Source organism: Aethina tumida, chromosome 5, assembly GCF_024364675.1.
Source record: "Aethina tumida isolate Nest 87 chromosome 5, icAetTumi1.1, whole genome shotgun sequence".
Taxonomy (NCBI): Eukaryota; Metazoa; Arthropoda; class Insecta; order Coleoptera; family Nitidulidae; genus Aethina; species Aethina tumida.
In genome coordinates, this window is record NC_065439.1 from 4,292,961 (window position 1) to 4,314,618 (window position 21,658).

The 21,658-nt window shown below is 40.7% G+C and overlaps 2 protein-coding genes across 3 annotated transcripts; one reads left to right on the forward strand and one right to left on the reverse strand.

Moving 5' to 3' along the window:
* The first annotated feature begins 7,880 nt into the window (after positions 1-7,880).
* Positions 7,881-12,226, forward strand: LOC126265728 (uncharacterized). 2 transcript variants are annotated; one of them, XM_049968182.1, is made up of 2 exons: positions 7,881-9,229; positions 12,040-12,226. In XM_049968182.1, exons 1-2 carry the CDS (start codon positions 8,024-8,026, stop codon positions 12,085-12,087), a joined length of 1,254 nt encoding a protein of 417 aa, XP_049824139.1. In that variant the 5' UTR covers positions 7,881-8,023; the 3' UTR covers positions 12,088-12,226. The 2 variants fall into 2 exon arrangements, with proteins under 2 accessions (XP_049824139.1, XP_049824140.1); XM_049968183.1 differs by lacking the exon at positions 12,040-12,226 and adding an exon at positions 9,687-9,774.
* Positions 12,227-12,665: 439 nt separating this feature from the next.
* Positions 12,666-13,862, reverse strand: LOC126265567 (uncharacterized). The gene has a single exon (XM_049967407.1). The coding sequence runs from the start codon at positions 13,860-13,862 to the stop codon at positions 12,666-12,668; it is 1,197 nt and encodes a 398-aa protein (XP_049823364.1).
* Between the last annotated feature and the right edge of the window lie 7,796 nt (positions 13,863-21,658).

Below are 21,658 nucleotides of genomic sequence, written 5' to 3' on the forward strand. Positions count from 1 at the left end.
AATGTAGTAGGCAAAGGTCCCACAACATCCATTGCTATTCTGTAGAACGGTCTAGGGGGAATACTAAATTTTTGCAAAATTGTAGGTTTTAAATGTGACGAAGTTTTTCTTTTAGCACACGGTACACATGCATTTACATACGTATTGATATCTTTTATCAATTGTGGCCAATAAAACTTTTTTCTTATCCTGTCAATTGTCTTATCTATTCCAACATGTCCTGAAATAGGTAAGTCATGATAAATGTTCAGTATGGATGGTATCATTATTGATGGTACAACCAACAGATCATCAAATCTATTATTTTCATTTCTTTTGTATAGTACTCCATCAATATCGTAATAAAAATCTTTTTGTTGATTTTTCCTGATCTTCTGGAAAATTGATTTTAATTTAGGATCTTCATGTTGATATTGTTTAATCCGTTCTCTATCCCATACTGGTTCCCAAATTTCTTTAGTATTTATATTACGAAGAACTCTTATCCTTGACAGTGCGTCGACATTTAAATGTTTTTTTCCTGGTCTGTATTCAATTGTGAAGTTACTCAGACAATGCTAATGACCACCGCATTAATCTATTGCTCGGATCTTTAAGGGGTTGATTTAAGGGGTTGATGATCACAATAAACTACAAATTTTGTTCCATATAAATATGTTCTGAAATATTTTATTCCCCAAAGTAATGCTAAACATTCTCTCTCGGTTGTTGAATAATTACATTCCGCCTTAGACATTTGTCTAGAAGCATATGTAATTGGAAGTTCTTTTCGATCATGCATTTGACATAAAATAGCTCCCAATGCAAAAGGTGACGCGTCTGTCAATAAAATAAATTTCTTCTTAAGATCCGGATACTGTAGTATCGGTTCCTTAATTAAACAATTCTTTAAAGATTCAAAAGCCTTTTGATGTTGTTGAGTCCAGTTGAATTTAACTTCCTTTTTTGTTAGTGAAGTTAATGGAAGTGCTGTGGCTGCGAAATTATTAATGAATCGTCTATAATACCCTGCCAATCCCAAAAATGATTTTATTTCAGTGACATTTTTCGGTACCGGAAAATTTTTAACACAATTAATTTTTTCTGGATCCGGTTTAAATCCAGCACTAGTTATTATGTGACCAAGATACTTAATTTCTGTTTTCAAAAATTCTCATTTGTCCCTATTTAATATCAATCCTGCATCTCGTAGTCTGTCGAAAACAAGCTGCAATTTTCCAATGTGCTCTTTTATGTTGTTTTTGGAGAATACAATTATATCATCGAGATATACAAAACAATGGGTTCCATGTAATCCAGTCAGAACAGAATACATTAATCTTTGCCATGTTGATGGTGCATTGACTAATCCAAATGGCATTCTATTACATTTATAATGACCCCAAGGAACAGAAAAAGCTGTCTTTTCCTTATCTCTTGGATGTACTTCTATCTGCCATCTATCTATCTATATTTAATTTCGAAACAAATACATTTAATGATTCGATAGCAGCTGTTGTATCTGCATTTGGTTCTGTTATAGGATTTAAATGAGTTGAACTGTGTGGTGGATTATCATCGGAATTTATGGGTGTATTGGGATCTTCATGATAGTGAATTGAGTTTCTATCTGTAGCCATTCTTTTAAAAAAAATGAAACAAACGAAACTAGAAGATATTCAAGCTGTTCAAGACCTACAACAGGAACTCGCTTTGCTCACTTATCTCCTTCAACTTATCTAAGTTGACAAAGAGAGTACAATGGAAAATCAATCCTCTTTGCTTCAGAAATTGTTACTTTGGTAGATTTTCGCTAGATATTTTACTAATGACCTTACGCAATAAAAAAAAAACGCTAGTACATGTAAATACGCCAAAAATTGAATTTTTTAAGATGTTAGGAGACAGACGACAGATAATATCATAACGACAATACAAACAATATATATATATATATATATATATATATATATATATATATATATATAACCCAATCAGATACAAATATTCACTGAAATAAAATATTAATTAAACAACCTGAAACAAACAAATTATTAAGGTTATAAATATATATATATATATATATATATATATATATATATATATATATTTAATATATATTTAGTAACCCAAGGCTAGATGTGCACCTGAAATAAATATACAATTTGATATATCTGTCTCCTTTTCTCTATAATTTACGAACTTATAAATTGCCTGTTATTCCTTTAATAAAGATTCAAGACGCATATAAATTATTTTAATGAATATTCAAAATAAACATTACCGCAAAAGTGATTATTTTGTTTTTTAATTTTTAACACGTTTTACCTGTAGGGTCGGCACATTGCGTACCGTACTACCTGCGGTACAAACTATATATTTCCTTTTTACTAGAATCAAAACATGTGTTCCAACATATAAATTCCGTAAATTATAAAACACTTCAATTATTAGAAATTATGTTTTAACTCAATAAAAATATAGTCATTTATTAACGGTTTTCAATTCATTCAACAATTCTCTAATATTTCAAGTGAGGGTAATTTATTAAGTCTTTTAATTAGTTTAATTTAATTTAATTTAAGAATATTTTATTTAATAATTCTACATAAGACATAAAAAAATCCGTCCATTTAATCTTCGAAACCACGGTGCGACAACACCCTGGCATATAATAAGGGTTTGAAAGGAAATCCGGTAAACGTAAAAAATGTTCCGCATTAAAGAACTTAACAGGACTTTAAGGGACAAATCTATCAGCAAAAGAAAATGGAAAAAAATTGTTTCATTGGTTCAGGTTTTATGTTTTTTGTTGTGTGTTTACCTATGAAAATATATTAATAAAATTTGTACAATCGGATCATGGAAAAGTTTGTAATTTGTAATTTTCGCAGCATTTTGGGTTGTAAAAATGTAATATATATAAAACTCAAATGTTTATTTTATAAATATATTTGATGATTAATATCATCAATTGATAATTATAAAAAAATTGGCAGTTATAGTTATAGAGACTGTCGATAGAAGTGAAAACTTGGAACCTAGTATTACAATTTGAAATTTGAATTAAAATTATCATGCCAGTCATTAGCATGTCGGTGACGCGAACCCTTAATATTTTCCCCTACCAAAAAGTGCCGAACACGGCTAAACAAGTTGTCACTTAAAAAATAATTCTAAATTTTAAAAAGATTGTTATGATATAATAACAATTGTTATTTTGCCAAAATATATACAGTTAAACAGAAGAAACTAAAATAACATTTCATGTCATGATTGAGATTTGAAATCTGACAAGTAGTGAATTAAAGTAAATTCAGAAATAATATTGTGCACAGAGAAATAAAATATATATCATAAAATTTGATATTGATTTTTATGTAATAACAATTCAAGTATTGTTTTGGTATCACCTAAAGTTTAATTAATAATCAAAATGAATTTGTATATATTTCATTAAAATCAATATAGAACAATTAATTATTGGTTATATAGTTACTAAAAATTTTATTTCTGAATTACATATTCAATAAAAAATCTTTTCAAACTATTTATAATAAACAAATTAAATGAATTGATTAATTGAAAATTCATAGTTTTTAAAATTAAATGATTTTATTATTTCATTATTCATTCTCTATGATTTTATAACATAATAACAATTAAATTATTGTATTTTAAATTGAAAATATGAACTATTAAAATGTATAAAAAAGGGGGCATTGTTTTATTTGATTTAGTTTCCGTTACAGCTTTAATAAAAATAGAAAAATATGCTTTTTTGGCCAAAATGCTTGGATGTTAGGGAATGTGGAAAAAACAAGCGAAAGAATAATTATATTTTTATTATAGTTATGAAATAGTTTAAAACGTTCACATATGTTTATTCTAAATACAATGAAGTATAATTGTAAATGTATATAGACTATATCAATAAATATATTAAATAAAAAAAGAGTTTTATTCACATATCCTAATATTGTTAAAGCAACAAAGTTAGAAGTTGTAGAATACTTTTTAAATGTATAACACAAACAACTAAATCCTTCCCAAAAAACATACCTACCATAATATAATAACCTACAACGTTTAATATTAAAAATTATGAAATATTAAGAAAAGAAATTTTTACCACTAATAGAAGAAAAATAAAGCAATTTTTCTGTTAGAAATTTTACACACTTCACAATTTTGTGTCTTTGTCATGTTTAAATCAATCTTAATGTGATGAAACTGACACAGATTAAAGTTGGAACAGAGATCTTAAGTATTCTATAAAACTAATAGAACGAATGTCTAAACAGACACCAAAATATGAAGATGCTTATAATGTGAATCTTTTGTGAATGTGATGTGATGTGGGGTGATGAAATAACTTACAACGTTTAATATTAAAAATTATGAAATATCAAGAAAAGAAATTTTTACCGCTAATGAATAGAAAAATAAAGCAATATTTTGTTAGAAAATGGAAATATCTTCTTTATCGGATTTCGATTCAATGTTGACAACTCACGTCTTTATTGGATATGTGTTCGAATTACCTAAAACATAAATTAGATTAGACAAATTAGCAAACTAAGAGAAATCAATGGTTACTTTTGTACATTGTACATTGTTGGTAAAATTTAAAATGAAAGACATTTATATTTATGTTGCGTCTGTTTTTAAATGAAAAAACATTGAACGATAACTTAAATTAATTAAAAGATTCCATCAAATATTTCTGTTAAATTATATGTTAGCCTGATCTAATTTTTAACAATTTTTATATATAATACCCTCAATAGTGTCACACAATTTAAATACCTTCACATAATTTAAACGTTACTTGTAAAAGATGATCAAAATCTTTGATAAATATCAACAATTTTTGAGTTGAAAATTTTTTTAGCTGCATTGCCATATAAACATGCATAAAATTGTTACTCGGAGTGTCAATATATGTGAAAACCAGATTGATGTTGATAAATTTAATTCAAACATTATGAAATTTCAAATTTTAATACTTAAGAGTTCTAAAAATATCTCATATTATGTAAAAGTGTGTTTTTCCTAATTTTCATTGTGCAACAATATTTATTTCATTATTTAAGAAATTCAGGTGCTGAATATTTTGTTATAGTAAGTTAAATTTCCAGAAAATTATTTTTTTATGAGATACATTGTGCAATTCTCAAATAAAAAAACATTATTTATTTTGTACAAGGTATTGTAGATGTGAAAGGGCTTAGGAAATTTCTAATTGAAAAAAAAATAATATCAATTTTCTTTTTCTAAAAATGACCCAAATTAGATATTGAATTATAACCATACCATAACAATAAAAGATTTAAGACATATTGTACAATTCTGAAATAAATAAACATATATATATTTTGTACAAAGTATTATGAATTTCAAAGGGCTTAGGAAATTTTTAATTGAAAAAAATAAATATCAATTTTTTGTTTTGTAAAAATGACCCAAATTAGATATTAAATTATATACATGCGACAACAATAAAAGATAAACTAAGCATAAAATAAAAATATTCTTATCTTTCTTTGTACTGTTATTGATTCGTTAAATTCGTACCTGCAGTTGTATCAGCATTTGGTTCCGTCACAGGATTTAAACGAGTTAAACTTTGCGGTGGATTATCATTGGAATTTATGGCACAAATGTGGCAATCATTTGCTCTTATCCTTGGACGCTATTCTTCATTCAAGTCTCCACTTCCTCAAAGCCAGTCATAAAATTGCGTTGAGGGAGAAGGGGTAGTACCATTGCAGTAGAATACACATCTGAATAGCCAGACAGTTGTGACGTCACGACATTGGCACCGCCCCTCTGTTCGGGCAGGTTTATCATCTGACTTTTCTGGTTCAAACTTTTCGATGTTGGCCTCCAGTACTCGGGTGACTCGATTCGGTAGAAACACAACAGTTTTTTCCAATTCGACCAAAACACTTTTACCGAATGTGCCATTCACTATCTTCATGTTGTGTATTAAATGGCCTTCTCCTTCCTGTATACTGGTCAACTTGGATACGCGCTTTCTGTTCTGATTTTTCTGACTAGATACTGTGTTGATTTGTTGCAAATCCATGTTTCCGTTGACTGCTTAGAGAAATATTCACATAACATACATATTTATAAAAAGGATATTAATTATTTAAACTTACCCTGATTAAAAATAAAAGTCACCGCTTAATGATGATGATTATGATGGTGTTGGTGAAACGAAAGCTGCTACTGATGGAATGGTACCGAGGAGAATAAAAATATAAAAAGGAAAGCTCACTCGAACCGGACCAAAGTGGTGGTAGTAAGTGTGGCTTGGCAGAGTAAATCCGACTTGTCTATACAAGTTAACAGGTCAAAGTAGTAGAATATGGGGCACTTGAGACAGACAGCATAGTTGTGACGTCACGAGTGTATGATATGCGTACATTTGTTTACTTTTCCTCGTGGGGCACTTGAGACCAAAAACGAAGGAAGACGCATATGCGCACATTTGTTTATTTTTGTCCGGTCGTGGGGCACCTCAGACCAAAAGTGTAGGAAGACGCAAGAGTGAATGAAAATGCAATTAATTTATAATTATGATTTTATTACATATTAAAAACAAAAACATATCAATAAGTTAACAATTTATTATTACAATTATTATACAACATTTATATTACAATTTATTATTGTACATTTATATTACAATTTATTATACATTTTGTTATTTCGATACATACAGTTCTGTCTTTCGTTGTTGCTTTCGTACCGTGTTTCTAAAGTAAACAGAAAACATATACATATACAATATTAATTATTCAATGGTAATTTTATAGTGATACACCTTTTTTGTGACTGATTTTTTGACTGAGACTCACAAAGATAGTTGTGGTGGCGGTGATGTATGCTGAGTGTACAAGTCCGGTTCTCACCAAGTTGTACGCGTTGAATATTATGTTACGAAAACTTGACGGATCGGCGGTCCGTTACTAATTTGCGCCATCTCGACGTCGGAGGGGTTGATCAGGGAGACCGCACAGAATCCGTGAGGGAGCCGGAGGGTAGAACGGACAGTACCGTACGCGTAATCCGAGAGAGGGCGGAGGTACCACCCACACAAGAGGGCGCGTTGGCGTGGGACGCGGACCGGGAGGGACGCGCCACTTTTACCCTGACCGTTGCTTTGTTCGATTGACACCCTGTTCACAAATAAACCCTTGTTGACTTGTATCATATTATCATTTCAACAAACCCTCGTTTTAACATATCAGAAGTGGGATGTGTATCCCGCAGAATGGTGAAACGTAGTTGTGAGTGAGTTGTGTGAAAAAGTTGTACCGAACCACCGAATACAAAATGGCGTCGAGGAAACAAACGAAAAGAGCTAGTGAGCGTCAGGCTGCAAGCACCCCGTCTGAACTAACGAACGTGCCGAACGTTCACGTAGAAGAGGTCGGAGAGCTAGAAATGAGGCGAGAACTGTTGAACCAGGTCGAGGATCGGCGGATTCACCACCAAATCGAGGAGCGAGTCCGAGAAGAGACTCGACGTCAAGTCGGTCCCTTGGAGAGACGAATTGAAGAACTCGAGGAACGGATTCTAAATGCAATTCAAGGTACGAATCGAGTAGTATCGCATAGCGGAATGTCCAGTTCAAGCGCAGAAATGCGCCAAGAATCAAGGGACGCCAGTCCTCCACCCGTCACCAACAATGGCGGCCCAAGCCGGTTCAATGTCATGATTGCTGCGAAAGTTGTGCCGATCTTTGATCCGGACAGCGAAGATGGCGGCTCTTGTCGTGACGCCCGGGAATGGTTCTCATATGTAGACCAGGTAGGACGTATCCACGGCTGGAGTGATGAAGAGAAAGTGTTGCTAATACATATGCAGCTGCAAGGTGTGGCAAAAGGTGGTTCCGTAACCGGGTGGATCGTGTCCTAAGTTGGCAGGACTGGAAAGCCGCCATATTGGATGCTTTTCCGAGGACGACGGAGTTCCATTCACAGTTGCGTGCTGTCTCTGCCCGTAAGAAAAAAAACCGGAAGAGACGTATATGGAATACTTCCGTGACGTGGTCAGCTTGTGTCAGTCCATAGGGATTGATATTAAACAAACGGTGTCGTGCCTAATTGGAGGACTGCCCGCACATCTCCAACCAAATGCGGACACCGTGGACTGGAAAACCCCGACGGAACCTTACAACAGGTTCCTGTCAAAATTAGACGCCAGGACCACGGAAGGCAGTTCGACTTCTCACAAAAGGCCGTCGCCGCGCTCCCGTCCACACCCGTCGCCGCGACGCCATCAACAAAACCGGAGCCATCCCTTCCAGGGGCCGAGTACGCGTCTATCGTTCCATGAACAAGGCCGCCGCAGAGACAAGAGGACGACTGACGATGTTGAATCAAGGCGACTATCCGGGTCGGATCTCAAACGTTGTTTTAACTGCCAGGAAGTAGGTCACATAAGTCGCAACTGCCCACGATCCAGAACCAATGACGTCTGTCGCCTTTGCAAGGAACGGGGACATTACGCGGAGAGGTGTCCTAAGAGGAGAGACGTTAAACCGCGATTCGATTTACAGCGAATCAACGTCCTCCAAATGTCTGTGCCTGGCTATCGCAAATGGGGCGTTACACCAGAAGGGAACGGGTTATCCGTGTACTTGGACACTGGTAGCGAGTGTAACGTAATCTCGTCAGAATGCGTGAAGAGAATCGGACTTCAAACTAAACCTGTACAAGCGACACTGTCCGGTTTCGGGGGCGGCAGGACAGACGCCAACAGGCAGACCCAGCTAGTAGTAACTGTCGACCGATGCCAGTTGACGGTGGATGCAGTTATTGCGTCCATACATCTTCCGAACGTAGATTTGCTGATCGGTCAACCAGTGCTGAACGATGGGCATACCCATATGGAGGTGAAAGGCCAGGAAGTAACCTTGTCCTGTTCCACGGACCAGGAGGCGCAGGCAGAAATGGACGTCCAACTGGAGCGGGAACTTCACCTTGGACCAGGTGCCACCCGGATGGCATTGGTTCGCTTGCTTGGACGCCATCAAGGAGAGACCACGATTCCTGCCAGGATCTTGGATGATCACCGACAACCACTGGCCATGTCCAACGTTAGATTCCACTCGGACAGCGACCAGGCAACGGTGCGTTTGACTAACCTGTCACAGAGTGAGGTCACCATCTGCGAAGGAACCAGTCTGACCGAGGTACACCGGAGAAAGGCGCCCGAAAACAACGAAGTCGAGGTGAGAGATCGAGTAGTTGTAGAGGGCGTAGATGAAGGGGGTGATGGTAGTTTAGATGATGTCGACCGCAAAAAGCTGGCCGACCTGCTCGTAGAATTCGCAGACTGTTTTGCAGAAGGTACCAGTGACGTTGGAGCCACTCCATTAGCGACCATGGAGATAACACTTACTACAAACAAGCCGGTCGTAAGAAGACCGTACCGCCTAGCACACTCTGAACGAGAAAAGGTTAAGGAAAAGATCAGTGAGCTGTTAAAGAATGGGATCATTCGGGAGAGTGAATCAGATTATGCCAGTCCTATTATAATAGTACCTAAGAAGGACGGAGACATCAGACTTTGTGTCGACTACAGAGAGCTGAATAAAATTACGGTGAAGAACCGCTACCCATTGCCACTTATTGAGGATCAGCTAGACAGACTGGCTGGAAGTAAATATTATACGACACTCGACTTAGTTGCAGGATTTCATCAGATCAAGATAGATGATGGTTCGATTCATAAAACTGCATTTGTGACACCTGACGGACACTATGAGTATCTAAGGATGCCTTTCGGATTAGCCAACAGTCCAGCTGTTTTCCAGAGGGCACTCAATAAGATGTTACGAGAGTTGACGTCGGAAGGAGTCCTAGCCTACATGGATGACATACTAATCCCCGCAAAGACTGCAGGAGAAGGTATTGAAATGCTTAGACGAGTCCTTAAGAAGGTCAGGAATGCCAATTTTAAATTAAACACCACCAAATGCTTATTTTTGAAGACACACCTAAATTTCTTAGGTCATGAGATAGCGGCCGAAGGTCTGAAACCAGGAGAGAGGAAAATACGAGCAGTGGAGCAATTTCCTGCGCCGACACCAGGTACGACAATTTATTGGGTTGGCTAGTTATTTTAGGAAATTCGTCAGAGACTTCGCTACAATTGCCAGACCGCTAACTGAACTGACAAAGAAGGACGTAGAATGGCAGTGGGGCACCAAACAACAGGAGGCTTTCGAACAACTGAAACAAGCGTTGTGCTGCAGACCAGTACTGGCTATCTACAAACACGGATTAGAGACAGAAGTGCACACGGATGCGAGCAAATCGGGACTAGGAGGAATATTAATGCAGACTCAGGACGATGGGACTAAAAAGCCTGTGATGTACTACAGCCGAGTCACAACTCCTGCCGAACAGGTTTATCACAGTTACGACTTGGAGACACTAGCAGCTGTGGAGACGATCAAAAGGTTCCGAATATACCTAGTCGGAGTGCCATTCAAGTTGGTTACCGATTGTGTCGCTCTGAGAGCTACTTTTGAGAAAAAAGACATGGTACCCAGAGTCGCAAGATGGTGGCTGAGTATCCAAGATCTAGATTTCAAAGTCGAATACAGGCGAGGAATTAGCATGCGACACGTAGATGCATTAAGCCGGAATCCAGTGTCAGTAGGGGCCATTATTGGAGAAGAGGATTGGTTTTTGACTGTACAATTACAAGATGAGAATGTTCAACACATTTACAGATTGCTGGAGAACGGACAGGCTGATAAACAGACGAAGACCGACTTCAAAACGAAAAATGGACGGCTTTACCGGAAAACGTCAGACGGCGACCGACTGAGACCATCCGGAAGCTTAAGGAAACCTTCGGAGTATTTGGCTGTCCGCGGAGGATAATCAGCGACAGGGGTAAAGCGTTCACAAGCAAGGTGTTCACTGAATTCGTGAAAGAGCAAGGAATACGACATGTATTGAATGCCATCGCCACACCCAGAGCGAATGGACAAGTTGAACGTTATAATCGGACCATAACAGAAGCTATTGTTGCCAGTATACAAGATGAAGCCTCATGGGACGAAGTAGTTCCTCAAGTTGCGTGGGGCATCAATAATACCGTCAACGCGACGACCAAGGAGCTGCCAGCGAAATGGATGTTCGCTTTCACTGGAGGAGCCGTCTACGGAGACTTATCAGCGCGGCGTGACGAATTGGATCACACTCGGGAGGACACGGAAGGTGGAGATCTGGCGAATGACCAAAACGTTGAAATCCAGACATCACGTGGTACAGAGGAAGCGGTTAGCAAACCACCAGTAGAATCGCCACCACCAGAGTCTACCAAATGTCGAATGATGCTGCACGGCGAAAGGCGCTTACAAGGGGAGAGAGACAATAGGCGGCGCACCTATACAAGGGCGGCGGACTCAAAGGATTACCCGGCGGGGTCCGGTCAGGCGGAGAATGATCATAATACGGCGCAGCTCAGGAGGAGCGCGCGCATTGGACAGCGGCAGGTGTCCCATCGCAGTGGTGTGTCAAAGAACGAAATGGCGGAAGCTATGCATAGACGGCAGGAGGCCAAAATCCGATTAGACAGACAGCGAGAAAAAATGAGAGAGGTATAATCGAAAACATCGAGATGTTGACAGGTTCGTTAAGGGCAATTTAGTCCTCTGGAGAGAAGGAGTCACACACACCATAGCACGAGGCGTTAACAGCAAGCTTGCACGGAGATATCAAGGGCCCTACAAAATAGTAAAAGTATTGCAAAACGATCGTTATGAGATAACTGGGCTTCAAGGAGCCAGAGGTTACAGAAATCGGAGATTTGTGGCGGCGGCCGACTCCTTGAGGAGGTATAGTAGCTCGGTACCAGTGGACGCACTGTGTTCGACTACTCGAGGTGGCAATCATAGTAGATTAGACATGTTGCATGATTTCAGTAGGAGTAGAAGCGAGAGCGACTAATTGCTGGAGTAAAGGAGGGCGTTAGAGAGTAGGAGATCGTGGTAAGCTCGAATTAATGAGGACATTAATGTTTCAGGATGGCCGAATGTTACGAAAACTTGACGGATCGGCGGTCCGTTACTAATTTGCGCCATCTCGACGTCGGAGGGGTTGATCAGGGAGACCGCACAGAATCCGTGAGGGAGCCGGAGGGTAGAACGGACAGTACCGTACGCGTAATCCGAGAGAGGGCGGAAGTACCACCCACACAAGAGGGCGCGTTGGCGTGGGACGCGGACCGGGAGGGACGCACCACTTTTACCCTGACCGTTGCTTTGTTCGATTGACACCCTGTTCACAAATAAACCCTTGTTGACTTGTATCATTTTATCATTTCAACAAACCCTCGTTTTAACAATTAATAATTCAAAGTTACCTTTTTTAATATTATATTAATTTTTTTATTTCCACTTAATCACTTCCATTAATCACTTCCTGGGACCTTGTATCCGAATGATCGAGAACTGTTGTCATCCATGAAGAGTCTCTTTGTTGAATTCGTTCTGTATGTCTTTGTCTCTTCTTTGGTTATTACGTGATGATCTTTTGTCCGCACAAAGTTCATCGACGTCAAACGAATGGGATCTGTTTTTTCCAGAACCATTTGTTTAATTTTCTCAAAATTAATCAACTGAGAAGAGCTGTATGTTAAGGCGATCCCTTTCACCTTACAAACATGTTCGATACATTGCTTTGTCGTTGACCACACAGAGTATGCGTAATTTTTCGGTTCGCCCGAAACAAATTCCGTGATGTAGAAACGATACCGTATACCTCCAGCTCATCGGTCATATCTCCAATGAATTTTCCAGTCAGGGGATCTGGAAAAAGGTTGTTTGACACATAGATAACGGAATCGGTATCGTAGTATAAAACACGTGTATCCAACATCTCTAGATATTCGTACAACTTCAAACGGGCCTGTGCTGTAACAAAAGCTGCAATTACCACATTCACAGTGGGGAGAGATTCCACAGCCTCGTCGGCGTACTCCCAGTTGATTACAACAGTTTGTTCATTAACAGGAGTTATACTGTTGACATTCTTCGACGGATGCGCAAGGAAATCAAAGCATTCCTGAGGATCGTTGATGATGGTTGTTTGGGGTTGGTTTTCACGTTGTCCACACTTTCCCCAGAACGAATTCGGCATTAGTTTGGCGAGGGATCGAAGATAAGGGTTATTTTCGATGCGTTTCGGTGTTAGTTTCACTTTTTCATCTTCTTCAAAATCAGGGTATTGTTGCTGTTTAACCACATCGTTTACGCAATCCGTGGGCCAGCCGGAGGCTTCCTGTTTAATTTTGATGAATTTATTCATCATTTCTGTGAATAAACCCGGCTGACCCGCCGCATGGTTGTACTGACGCGTTTCGTATGTCCACAATTCAAACACTTCCCCAATCCTGTTGCCTTCTTCCAATGCTTTAAGTACTTCTGCAATTACCCATGTCCCGGTGAACGACCGTTCTTCCTCCGTATGGCAACACTCACGTTGTTGTGAACTTTCACCACAGCTGTTGCAAAGGGCGAACATTAACTTTCCCTTCATCCTGACAGGGAGAACGGGGTGGTACAATTGCGTGGGTGGTAAAATTTTACATTTCACCATGCCATCTACGGTGGATAAATCAGTGTCCTGGGCTGCAGATCCTACATGAATTGTGGGGTGTCCTAGAGGAAATCGGCCGTACTTAAACACGAAAGGGTACAACGAGCATTCATCGATATATTTGATGCGCTCACCCTTGTTACATTTGTAGTATGTAACAGTGTTTCCGGTTCGTCCTCCATAAAAACCGTCACGAGGATTCATTGGTGATGTTGCCAACACGGGATGGTTTTCCACAAAATCACGCATTTCACAACTCTGTTTTAATAATGTGCGGAAGTTACATTCCCACATTTCGATGACTTCAAATCCTAAGTTGCGAAGTCGAGTCGTTTTAACGGGGGTGGCCTCGTAACGATTTCGCGTGGTATCCGTTTTACCTCCTCCAATCGATGTGTCTCGGTGAAATTTGAGACAGCTGGTGCATCCATGAAAGTAACAACCGTGAAACTTGAATACCTGCCGCTACTCCTCATTAAAGCCGTCAAGTTTGAGTCCTCATCCTACTATGTGTTCTCGACCTGTACCGGCGTGGTGTATGGTGATTCCTCGTACGTTCTCATTCCAAAACAACCATTGTAAAGCGATAACCGATTGATTATCAGCCATTCGGTAACCACCACGGGGAATAACGGCGATTGTATCGGCTTCCAGATAGTTTCGAGCAAACACCATATTACACGCTGATGCTATTGTTGTTGCTTCGGTGAATGGACAAACCTTACACTCGTTAAGAAGCATCGACCTAAATGAAAGACAGGCTCTCATTAGTATTTTCACGTTCGACTTGCAATATGCGACGATTTCCTCCTGGAAATTAAAAACATCATTCTGATGCTCTTGATGCCAGTTTAAAAACGTATGTCGGTCCTCGGGCTTCATTTGATTCGGACCGTAAAATTCAACAGATGATAAAGGACCCACGTATTGCTGATTTTTCAGGGTATTAAACAAGTGTGGAAAATAACCCTTCTTAAAGTTTCCTGCAAGGCCGAAAGCTTTAGGTAGCTTTGCCAGAGCCATTGGAAATTAATTTAGCGAGTCCAAAAATCGCACATTTCCCACCTCAGCCAAAATAATTTTTGTCCTCCGCATAATTAAGTTTGGCTTGATGTCTGTTTTGGTGAGAATATAATTCAGGATGAACTGATGGTCGAATGTTTGCCCGTTATGCGCAATCACAGTCACTCTTTTGAAAATTTTTCTTTCATTTAGCACAAAGTTCATAAAATTTTCAATAGGGTTGTTGATAATTACGTGGGTCCTTACGTCGCATTTCCGTAATGACTTGCTACCAGGTTTTATGTCGACCGATTTTAAAATCTTTTTATCGATTTTGTCGACAATGTCTTTCTTGAATGAAATTTTTGATTGGTGTTGTGTACGATGGCCCATTCCGAGCTTCCTTTTTATTTTCATTCCCGTTGTTACAAGCCACGCGGCTGCTTTTTCACCGCCTCGTTTTCCAAAACCAGGTCAGCCTTGTATCTGTCCTGCAACGATTTATTTTCTTCGTAGGCAATGTCGTGTCGTTTACAGGCTTTGTCCAACTCGTTGATACCTGTATCACCTCTCGCAAGTCGTTTTTTCAATTTCGTACCAGGATCACAGTACTGATAAAATGGTAGATGTAATTCAAACGGTAAGTTGTCAATAACAAAGTTTAATAACCATTACTGCGATACTCAATGACTAACATTGAAATGAAATTTCAGCACTCTGTACATCATATTTATCACCGATGTTTCCAAACAGTGAGGTAATTGGAAAAAAAACTTTCAAATTTATTTGTAGCGTATATTTTTAATATTAATTTTTTTCTCAATACAATATAAATAATAAATAAAATATTATTTATTTCGTCTTTTTGCATCGAGGGAGACGGTCATTCCTCTCGCTGTTGCACTTGACGAATCCGCAATGATGGGGAGCCGTCTAGCCTCTATTTGGAGACCAGCGAGTGTCGCCGCAGCCTCTGCTGCCACCTCTGCCTCCGCCTCTCTCCTTAATCTTTGGTGACGTTCACCTTCGCAACGTGAGGTGGATACCGGATGATCGGCAGTTTCTCCGTCCTTGTGTAAAAATCGGTGTCAAAAAAGGAAGGGCCGCCACAATCGTCGTCCCAATTTTCCTATATAAGAAAATATATGTTTAATAAGTAAATTGTAATAATATAATAAGCTAAAAACTCACCTCAATCAAGTTTGTCCTGGCTGCCATATTGTCAATGATTTTAAGAATTAAATAAAAATTTTAGACTGACTAATTTCAGTGCTATTTGAGTTTAGTGTGATTTAGAAGTAAGTTATTTGTATTAATATTTATGTTAGATATAGTTTGTATATTAGTTAAGCAGTAATCTTATTTTTCTAGTGATTCAGGCATGGTAATGTTTTCGTTCACTTATTAAGAGTATTTCTTAATGGGGTTTATGTAAACATTCCACGTGGTAACCATAAAACAAGGCTAACATCAAAAGGCAAGATGAGTAGCCTGAAAAATCTCTCTGCGCAAGCAGAGAAAACTAAAGCAGAGCGTAAGCTAGAAAGGCAAATCCTAAAGATGAAGAAAGAATTCGAGGAATCACTCGAAAAAAAACAAAAGCAAAACGAAGAACTCGTTAAGTTGGTAAACGAGCTTAAAGAAGCGCTTAAAGAGACACAAAGACCGCAACCCCCCGCGTCTCAAACCAAGACAAAACAAACCAACGAAATCAACCCAAAAAAGGACAATCCAAACGAGGCAACCCCATCTTACGCTAAGATCACAGCCTCGCCAGCATACCTCGCGAAAATCCCCTCAATCGTGGTGGAAAATAATGAGGACTGGAATAAAACAAGACTTTTAATGAAAGAAAACGAGATTAAGGTGGCAAAAGCCAAAAACATCGGCCAAACCACCAAAATATATGTCCAAAGCTCAGACGATTACAGGAAACTTACCAAAGTCCTACAGAACAAAGGTAAGGCTTTCTACACTTACAGACTCCCGGAGGAAAAACAAACATACGCAGTCATCAGAGGACTGCCTACAAATACGGATCCGGAAGAAATCCAAGAAGACCTAGCCACGCAAGGTATAAATGTCCACTCCGTCGCCAGAATGTCGAGTATGAGGACGAACCAACCAATGCCGCTGTTCCTAGTAAAGACGAACAGCAAAGATATCTTTCAAGTAAACAGACTCCTCGACCTTGTGGTTAAGGTCGAGGCTAAAAACAAAACCACGGCACCCAGCCAATGCTACCGGTGCCAGAAATTCGGACACACCCAGTCCAAATGCACATTTCCGCAAAAATGCGTGAAATGCGCAGGCGACCATCCATCTAGCAACTGCAAGATGGAGAAAGAATCCGAGGACAGAAATGCAAAATGCATTAACTGTGGCCAGACCGGACACCCGGCAAGCTACAGGGGTTGCCCGAAATACCCCCTCAATATGAGGAAAGCCACCCCAAAAGAAAAGGGGAACAGGAAAGCGTCAACTCCATCCCCCAAAGTCACACAAAAGAGAGGACAAGAACCTCTCAAGACTAAACAAACCAGGCAGCCCAGCCAGCCTAAAGAAAACAAACAGCCAGATATGGAAGCCAACGTAGCTGAAATAACAGAAGAGATTCTACCGGTTATCCAGAACGCAATCCGGCAAGCCCTGGCTATAAGACTCCGAAATGGAAAATAGGCCAAAAAATAGTATAAAAATCATATACTGGAACATTAACAGTTTCAGGATAAGGAAGACCGACCTAGAGGACCTAGTCAAAGAAAACTCTCCAGACATCCTTTGCCTACAAGAGACCAAATGCACCTCGAACAACAAAATAGCTATTCCAGGTTACTTCACATACAGGTTCGACCGGGACCAGCCCTCAGGAGGAGTCGCCATCCTAGTCAAACCAGAAATGCCTCACAGTTTCCAGGGATCCATCCAAAATATTTCCATTGACAACGTTGCAGTTAAAGTCCATACAAGAAACGGGGCAATCAATGTCACCAGTGTGTACAAATCTCCACAGCTCCCCCTCGTCAGAGAGGAATTACAGATGCTGCTGGAGCATGATACCCTCCAACTGATTGTAGGCGACCTAAACTGCAAAAACGTCGACTGGAATAGCCGCACTAACAACGCAAACGGACTCAGACTGGCTGAATGGACTGAAGCTATGGGCGCAAGAGTGATAGGACCAACGGAACCAACACACATTCCGTATGCCACAGGCCGACCTGATGTCCTGGACATAGCTATCGTGCAAAACTCGCAGAAGAGATTCAAACGGAAACCTTAAACCAAGGCACCTCCGACCATAATCCGGTCTTGGTAAAAGTAGGCACCGGAGAAGGACTGGACAATACCACATACAAAAAGAAAACCAACTGGACTGGCTTCCAGCAAGACCTAAACAGGATTCTGACTAGAGTCCCAAAAATTGACGAATCGCACGAAATAGAGCAGGCGGTAGAAAAATTTCAGGACCAAATCATTGAGGCCGCAGAAAACAACACCGTCCCTTACAGAAAGATCCAAAGGAACTTCTATGACACCCCGCAACACATCAGAAACCTCATCACCGAGAATCGGAGACTGAGAAGAAGATATGCACGAAGCCACCGGGAAGAAGACAGAGCGAACCTCAATGAGCACAGCAGACACCTCAAGGCAGCTCTCAAAGATTTCAGACAAAACGTCTGGGAAAAGAGACTTGCGGAACTGCAAACGCTGGACCAAACCGCATGGCAAATGCAGAAAGCCCTCAGAAAAGAAAAAACCACGATCCCGCCGATCCACTCCCTAAATGGTATAGCTTATGAGGACGAAGAGAAAGCGGAAGCCTTTGCAGACACTATGGAGAGTGAGTGCAGGATAAACGAAACACTTGCCGACAGTGACAGCGAAGACGATGAAGATCATACAAATGAGGCCGCCGAACGCACGTACGAGCGGATCCAGAACGCGGAGCCAGCCCCAGGCGGTATGAGGCCAGCCTCGCTCAGAGAAATCACAAACATCGTCAGAAAGCTCAAAGTCAAAAAGAGCCCCGGTTACGACAACATCACCAACCAAGCGATCAGAAGTCTCCCGAAAAAAGGGTTATGTCATCTGCTGAAAATCACAAACAGCATAATGAGATTCACCCTTTTCCCGGACACCTGGAAGATAGCCACGGTTATAATGATCCCAAAACCGGGGAAGAATCACACCTTTCCGCAACACTACAGACCAATCAGCCTCTTGCCAGGCTTGAGCAAAGTAGTGGAAAGAGTGATCCTAAACAGACTGAATGATGAGACTGCAGCCCTGAATGTCTTACCGGACCACCAATTTGGTTTCCGAGCCAAACATTCAACGGAGCACCAAGTCCTGAGAGTTGTAGACCAAATAACAACTAGCTTCAACAACAAAGACGCCACCGGTGCATTATTCATCGACATCACAAGAGCTTTTGACAGAGTCTGGCACCAAGGCCTAATCCACAAAATGACGGAGTTGGGATACAGCAACAACCTAATCAAACTGATACAAAGCTTCCTCCTGGAACGCAAAGTATCGGTAAGAATAGGAAAAGCTCTATCCACAACCCGCACCATTGAAGCAGGAGTCCCGCAAGGAGCGGCACTATCGCCAACCCTGTACGGTATATATGCCTCAGATATGCCAACATCCAACAACGTCACTGTCGCGCAATACGCCGACGACACTGCCCTCCTCACAAGCCATCGAAACACCGGTGTCATTCAAAGAAGGCTGCAAGCAGCCATAGAAGACACAAGCAAATGGTGCCAAAAATGGAAAATAAGGATAAATCCAGAAAAATGCCAGGCAGTTCTCTTTCAAAAAAGAAGATTACCAACACCCGATAACCTAGACATCGACGGAAACGAGGTGGAGTGGACCAAAGAGGCCAAATATCTAGGAATCCGTATGGATTCCAAACTGACCTGGAAGAAAAACTCCGAAGAACTGAGAAAGAAGACAAAAGTGGCCACAGGGAAATTATACCCTCTACTCTGCAGAAACAGCAAAACCAGCCATGCTGTAAAAATAAAAATCATCAGAGCGATAGCCAGATCGCAGTTGACCTACTGCTCATCGGTTTGGGGCCATGCAGCAGACAGCCACATTAGCAGACTGTCAGGAGTAGAGAACTCTCTGATAAGAATGGCACTAAACGTGCCCTGGTTCGTTAGAAACGACCAACTTTTCAGGGACATCAAATGGACAAAATACCAGGACCACATCAGAGAGAAGGCCACGAAATTCTATACACTGGGAGAAACACACGGCAACATCCTAATCAGGACAGCTGCAAACCCGGACCCGGACACGCCACAGGAGACCAAAGGACATCCTCAACTAACAAGTAAGTATACAGGTAAGGGTAACATAATATAATCTAACCATAAGCTATATTAGAAAATCAAATAATTCGCTTAAGACAATAAAGCCCTTGTGGCACCAAAAGCTTCACTTCGAAGCTTTTGCTCAACGGCAGATGGCGTGCATCCTCGACGCAGTCTTGCCTCGCGCGCCACTTGAGCTTAAAGCCACGCCGCGTCCCTTCTTCCCCAAGCTCTCGAAGACGACGGTCGCACCTATTTTTTCACTCGAAATTTGTTGTTTGGTTGTGTTACTAGGCTCAATAAAGAGTTCATTTTTGAGTCAATTGTGATTTATTTACTAGTTCGCCCTTTCCCTTTTTCCTCATCGAGGGAAAATCGTGCAAACAGTAAAGTGGTGACCCCGACGATTCAAAAGTGCGCTTCGCATCACACATGTTAGTGCCGCGAGAACAGTGACTGTTTATTGCCGAGTGCAGCCATCTTGAGTGCCGTTAAATCGCAGATCCGTTTTTTTTCCTTCACCTTGCTCGTTGCTTTTTATCTAACATGGCCAACCAGGTCGCCGAAAGAACCGCAAGCGACAACGAGCAGGCATCGTGCCCAGCGCGATCTACCGTCAGCGCAGTCGCTATGTGTAAGTTGCCGACATTTTGGCGGTCAAACCCGGACCTCTGGTTTATCCAGGCCGAACTTCAATTCCAAGTGCACCGCGTCACTTCGGGCAATTCGCGCTACAACGCAATAGTGCTCGCCCTGGATCTTGAGAGCATCCAGGAGGTATCAGATCTAATTCGCACACCACCCGAGTCCAGTAAGTATGAGACTTTGAAACAGGCTATACTGGCGCGTTTTTTGGACTCTCCTGACGCGCAACTTCACAAACTCATTACGAGTGTAGAGCTGGGGGACAAGAAGCCGTCACAACTGTTGCGCGAAATGCGCAGCCTCGCCGGTGACCGCGTCGGAGATCAGGTGCTGCGCGTGAGATGGCAAAACCTGTTGCCGGCGCAAACGCGACGCATGCTGCTTCTTGTCAAAAAGAAGTCGCTGGACGAGCTCGCCGAACTCGCGGACAAATTGTACCCACCGGCGGCGGTACAAGAGCTGAACACAAAAACAGTAAGAAGGAATCAATTTTAAAAAGATTACTAAAATCCGAAAAACCGACCCTTCAGAGAATATATCTCAAAGATCTCGCGTAGGTGGTTTTAGGTTTAGTGGTATAGTAGTATAAAAAATTCTGATAACCTTTGCCTGACACGGGCACTTGTAGTGTTAATCGCGAAACTGACTAGTGAACCGCAATTCGTACAGGTTCGCCGAGACATTGGAAAACTACAAGGAATACGAGCTATGGAACTGTGACAGAGAGCGGGTGTTGATATTCTAGCGTAGGGTGCCGGGATTCAGGAGTTGCAAGCATTCCAGAGGGCTTTACCCAAATACAGAATTACAGTGTTCAAGTACGGTGCCGGTGGACGAGAGGTGATTTTTAAAGGACAAAGTGAAGGACCAACCCTTTATTTACTACTCCACAAAGGACACTACAACGCGATTGTATCGTTAACCTCTGCGTTTTCCTGCGATTACTACTGCGAAGAATGTAATCTCCCATTCAATACACGCGTCAACCATCGTGGCAGTGGAATTTGTCTGTGCTGTCGTGAATCACCACGGTGCGAGGATGAGGAGAAAATAGAGTGTGCG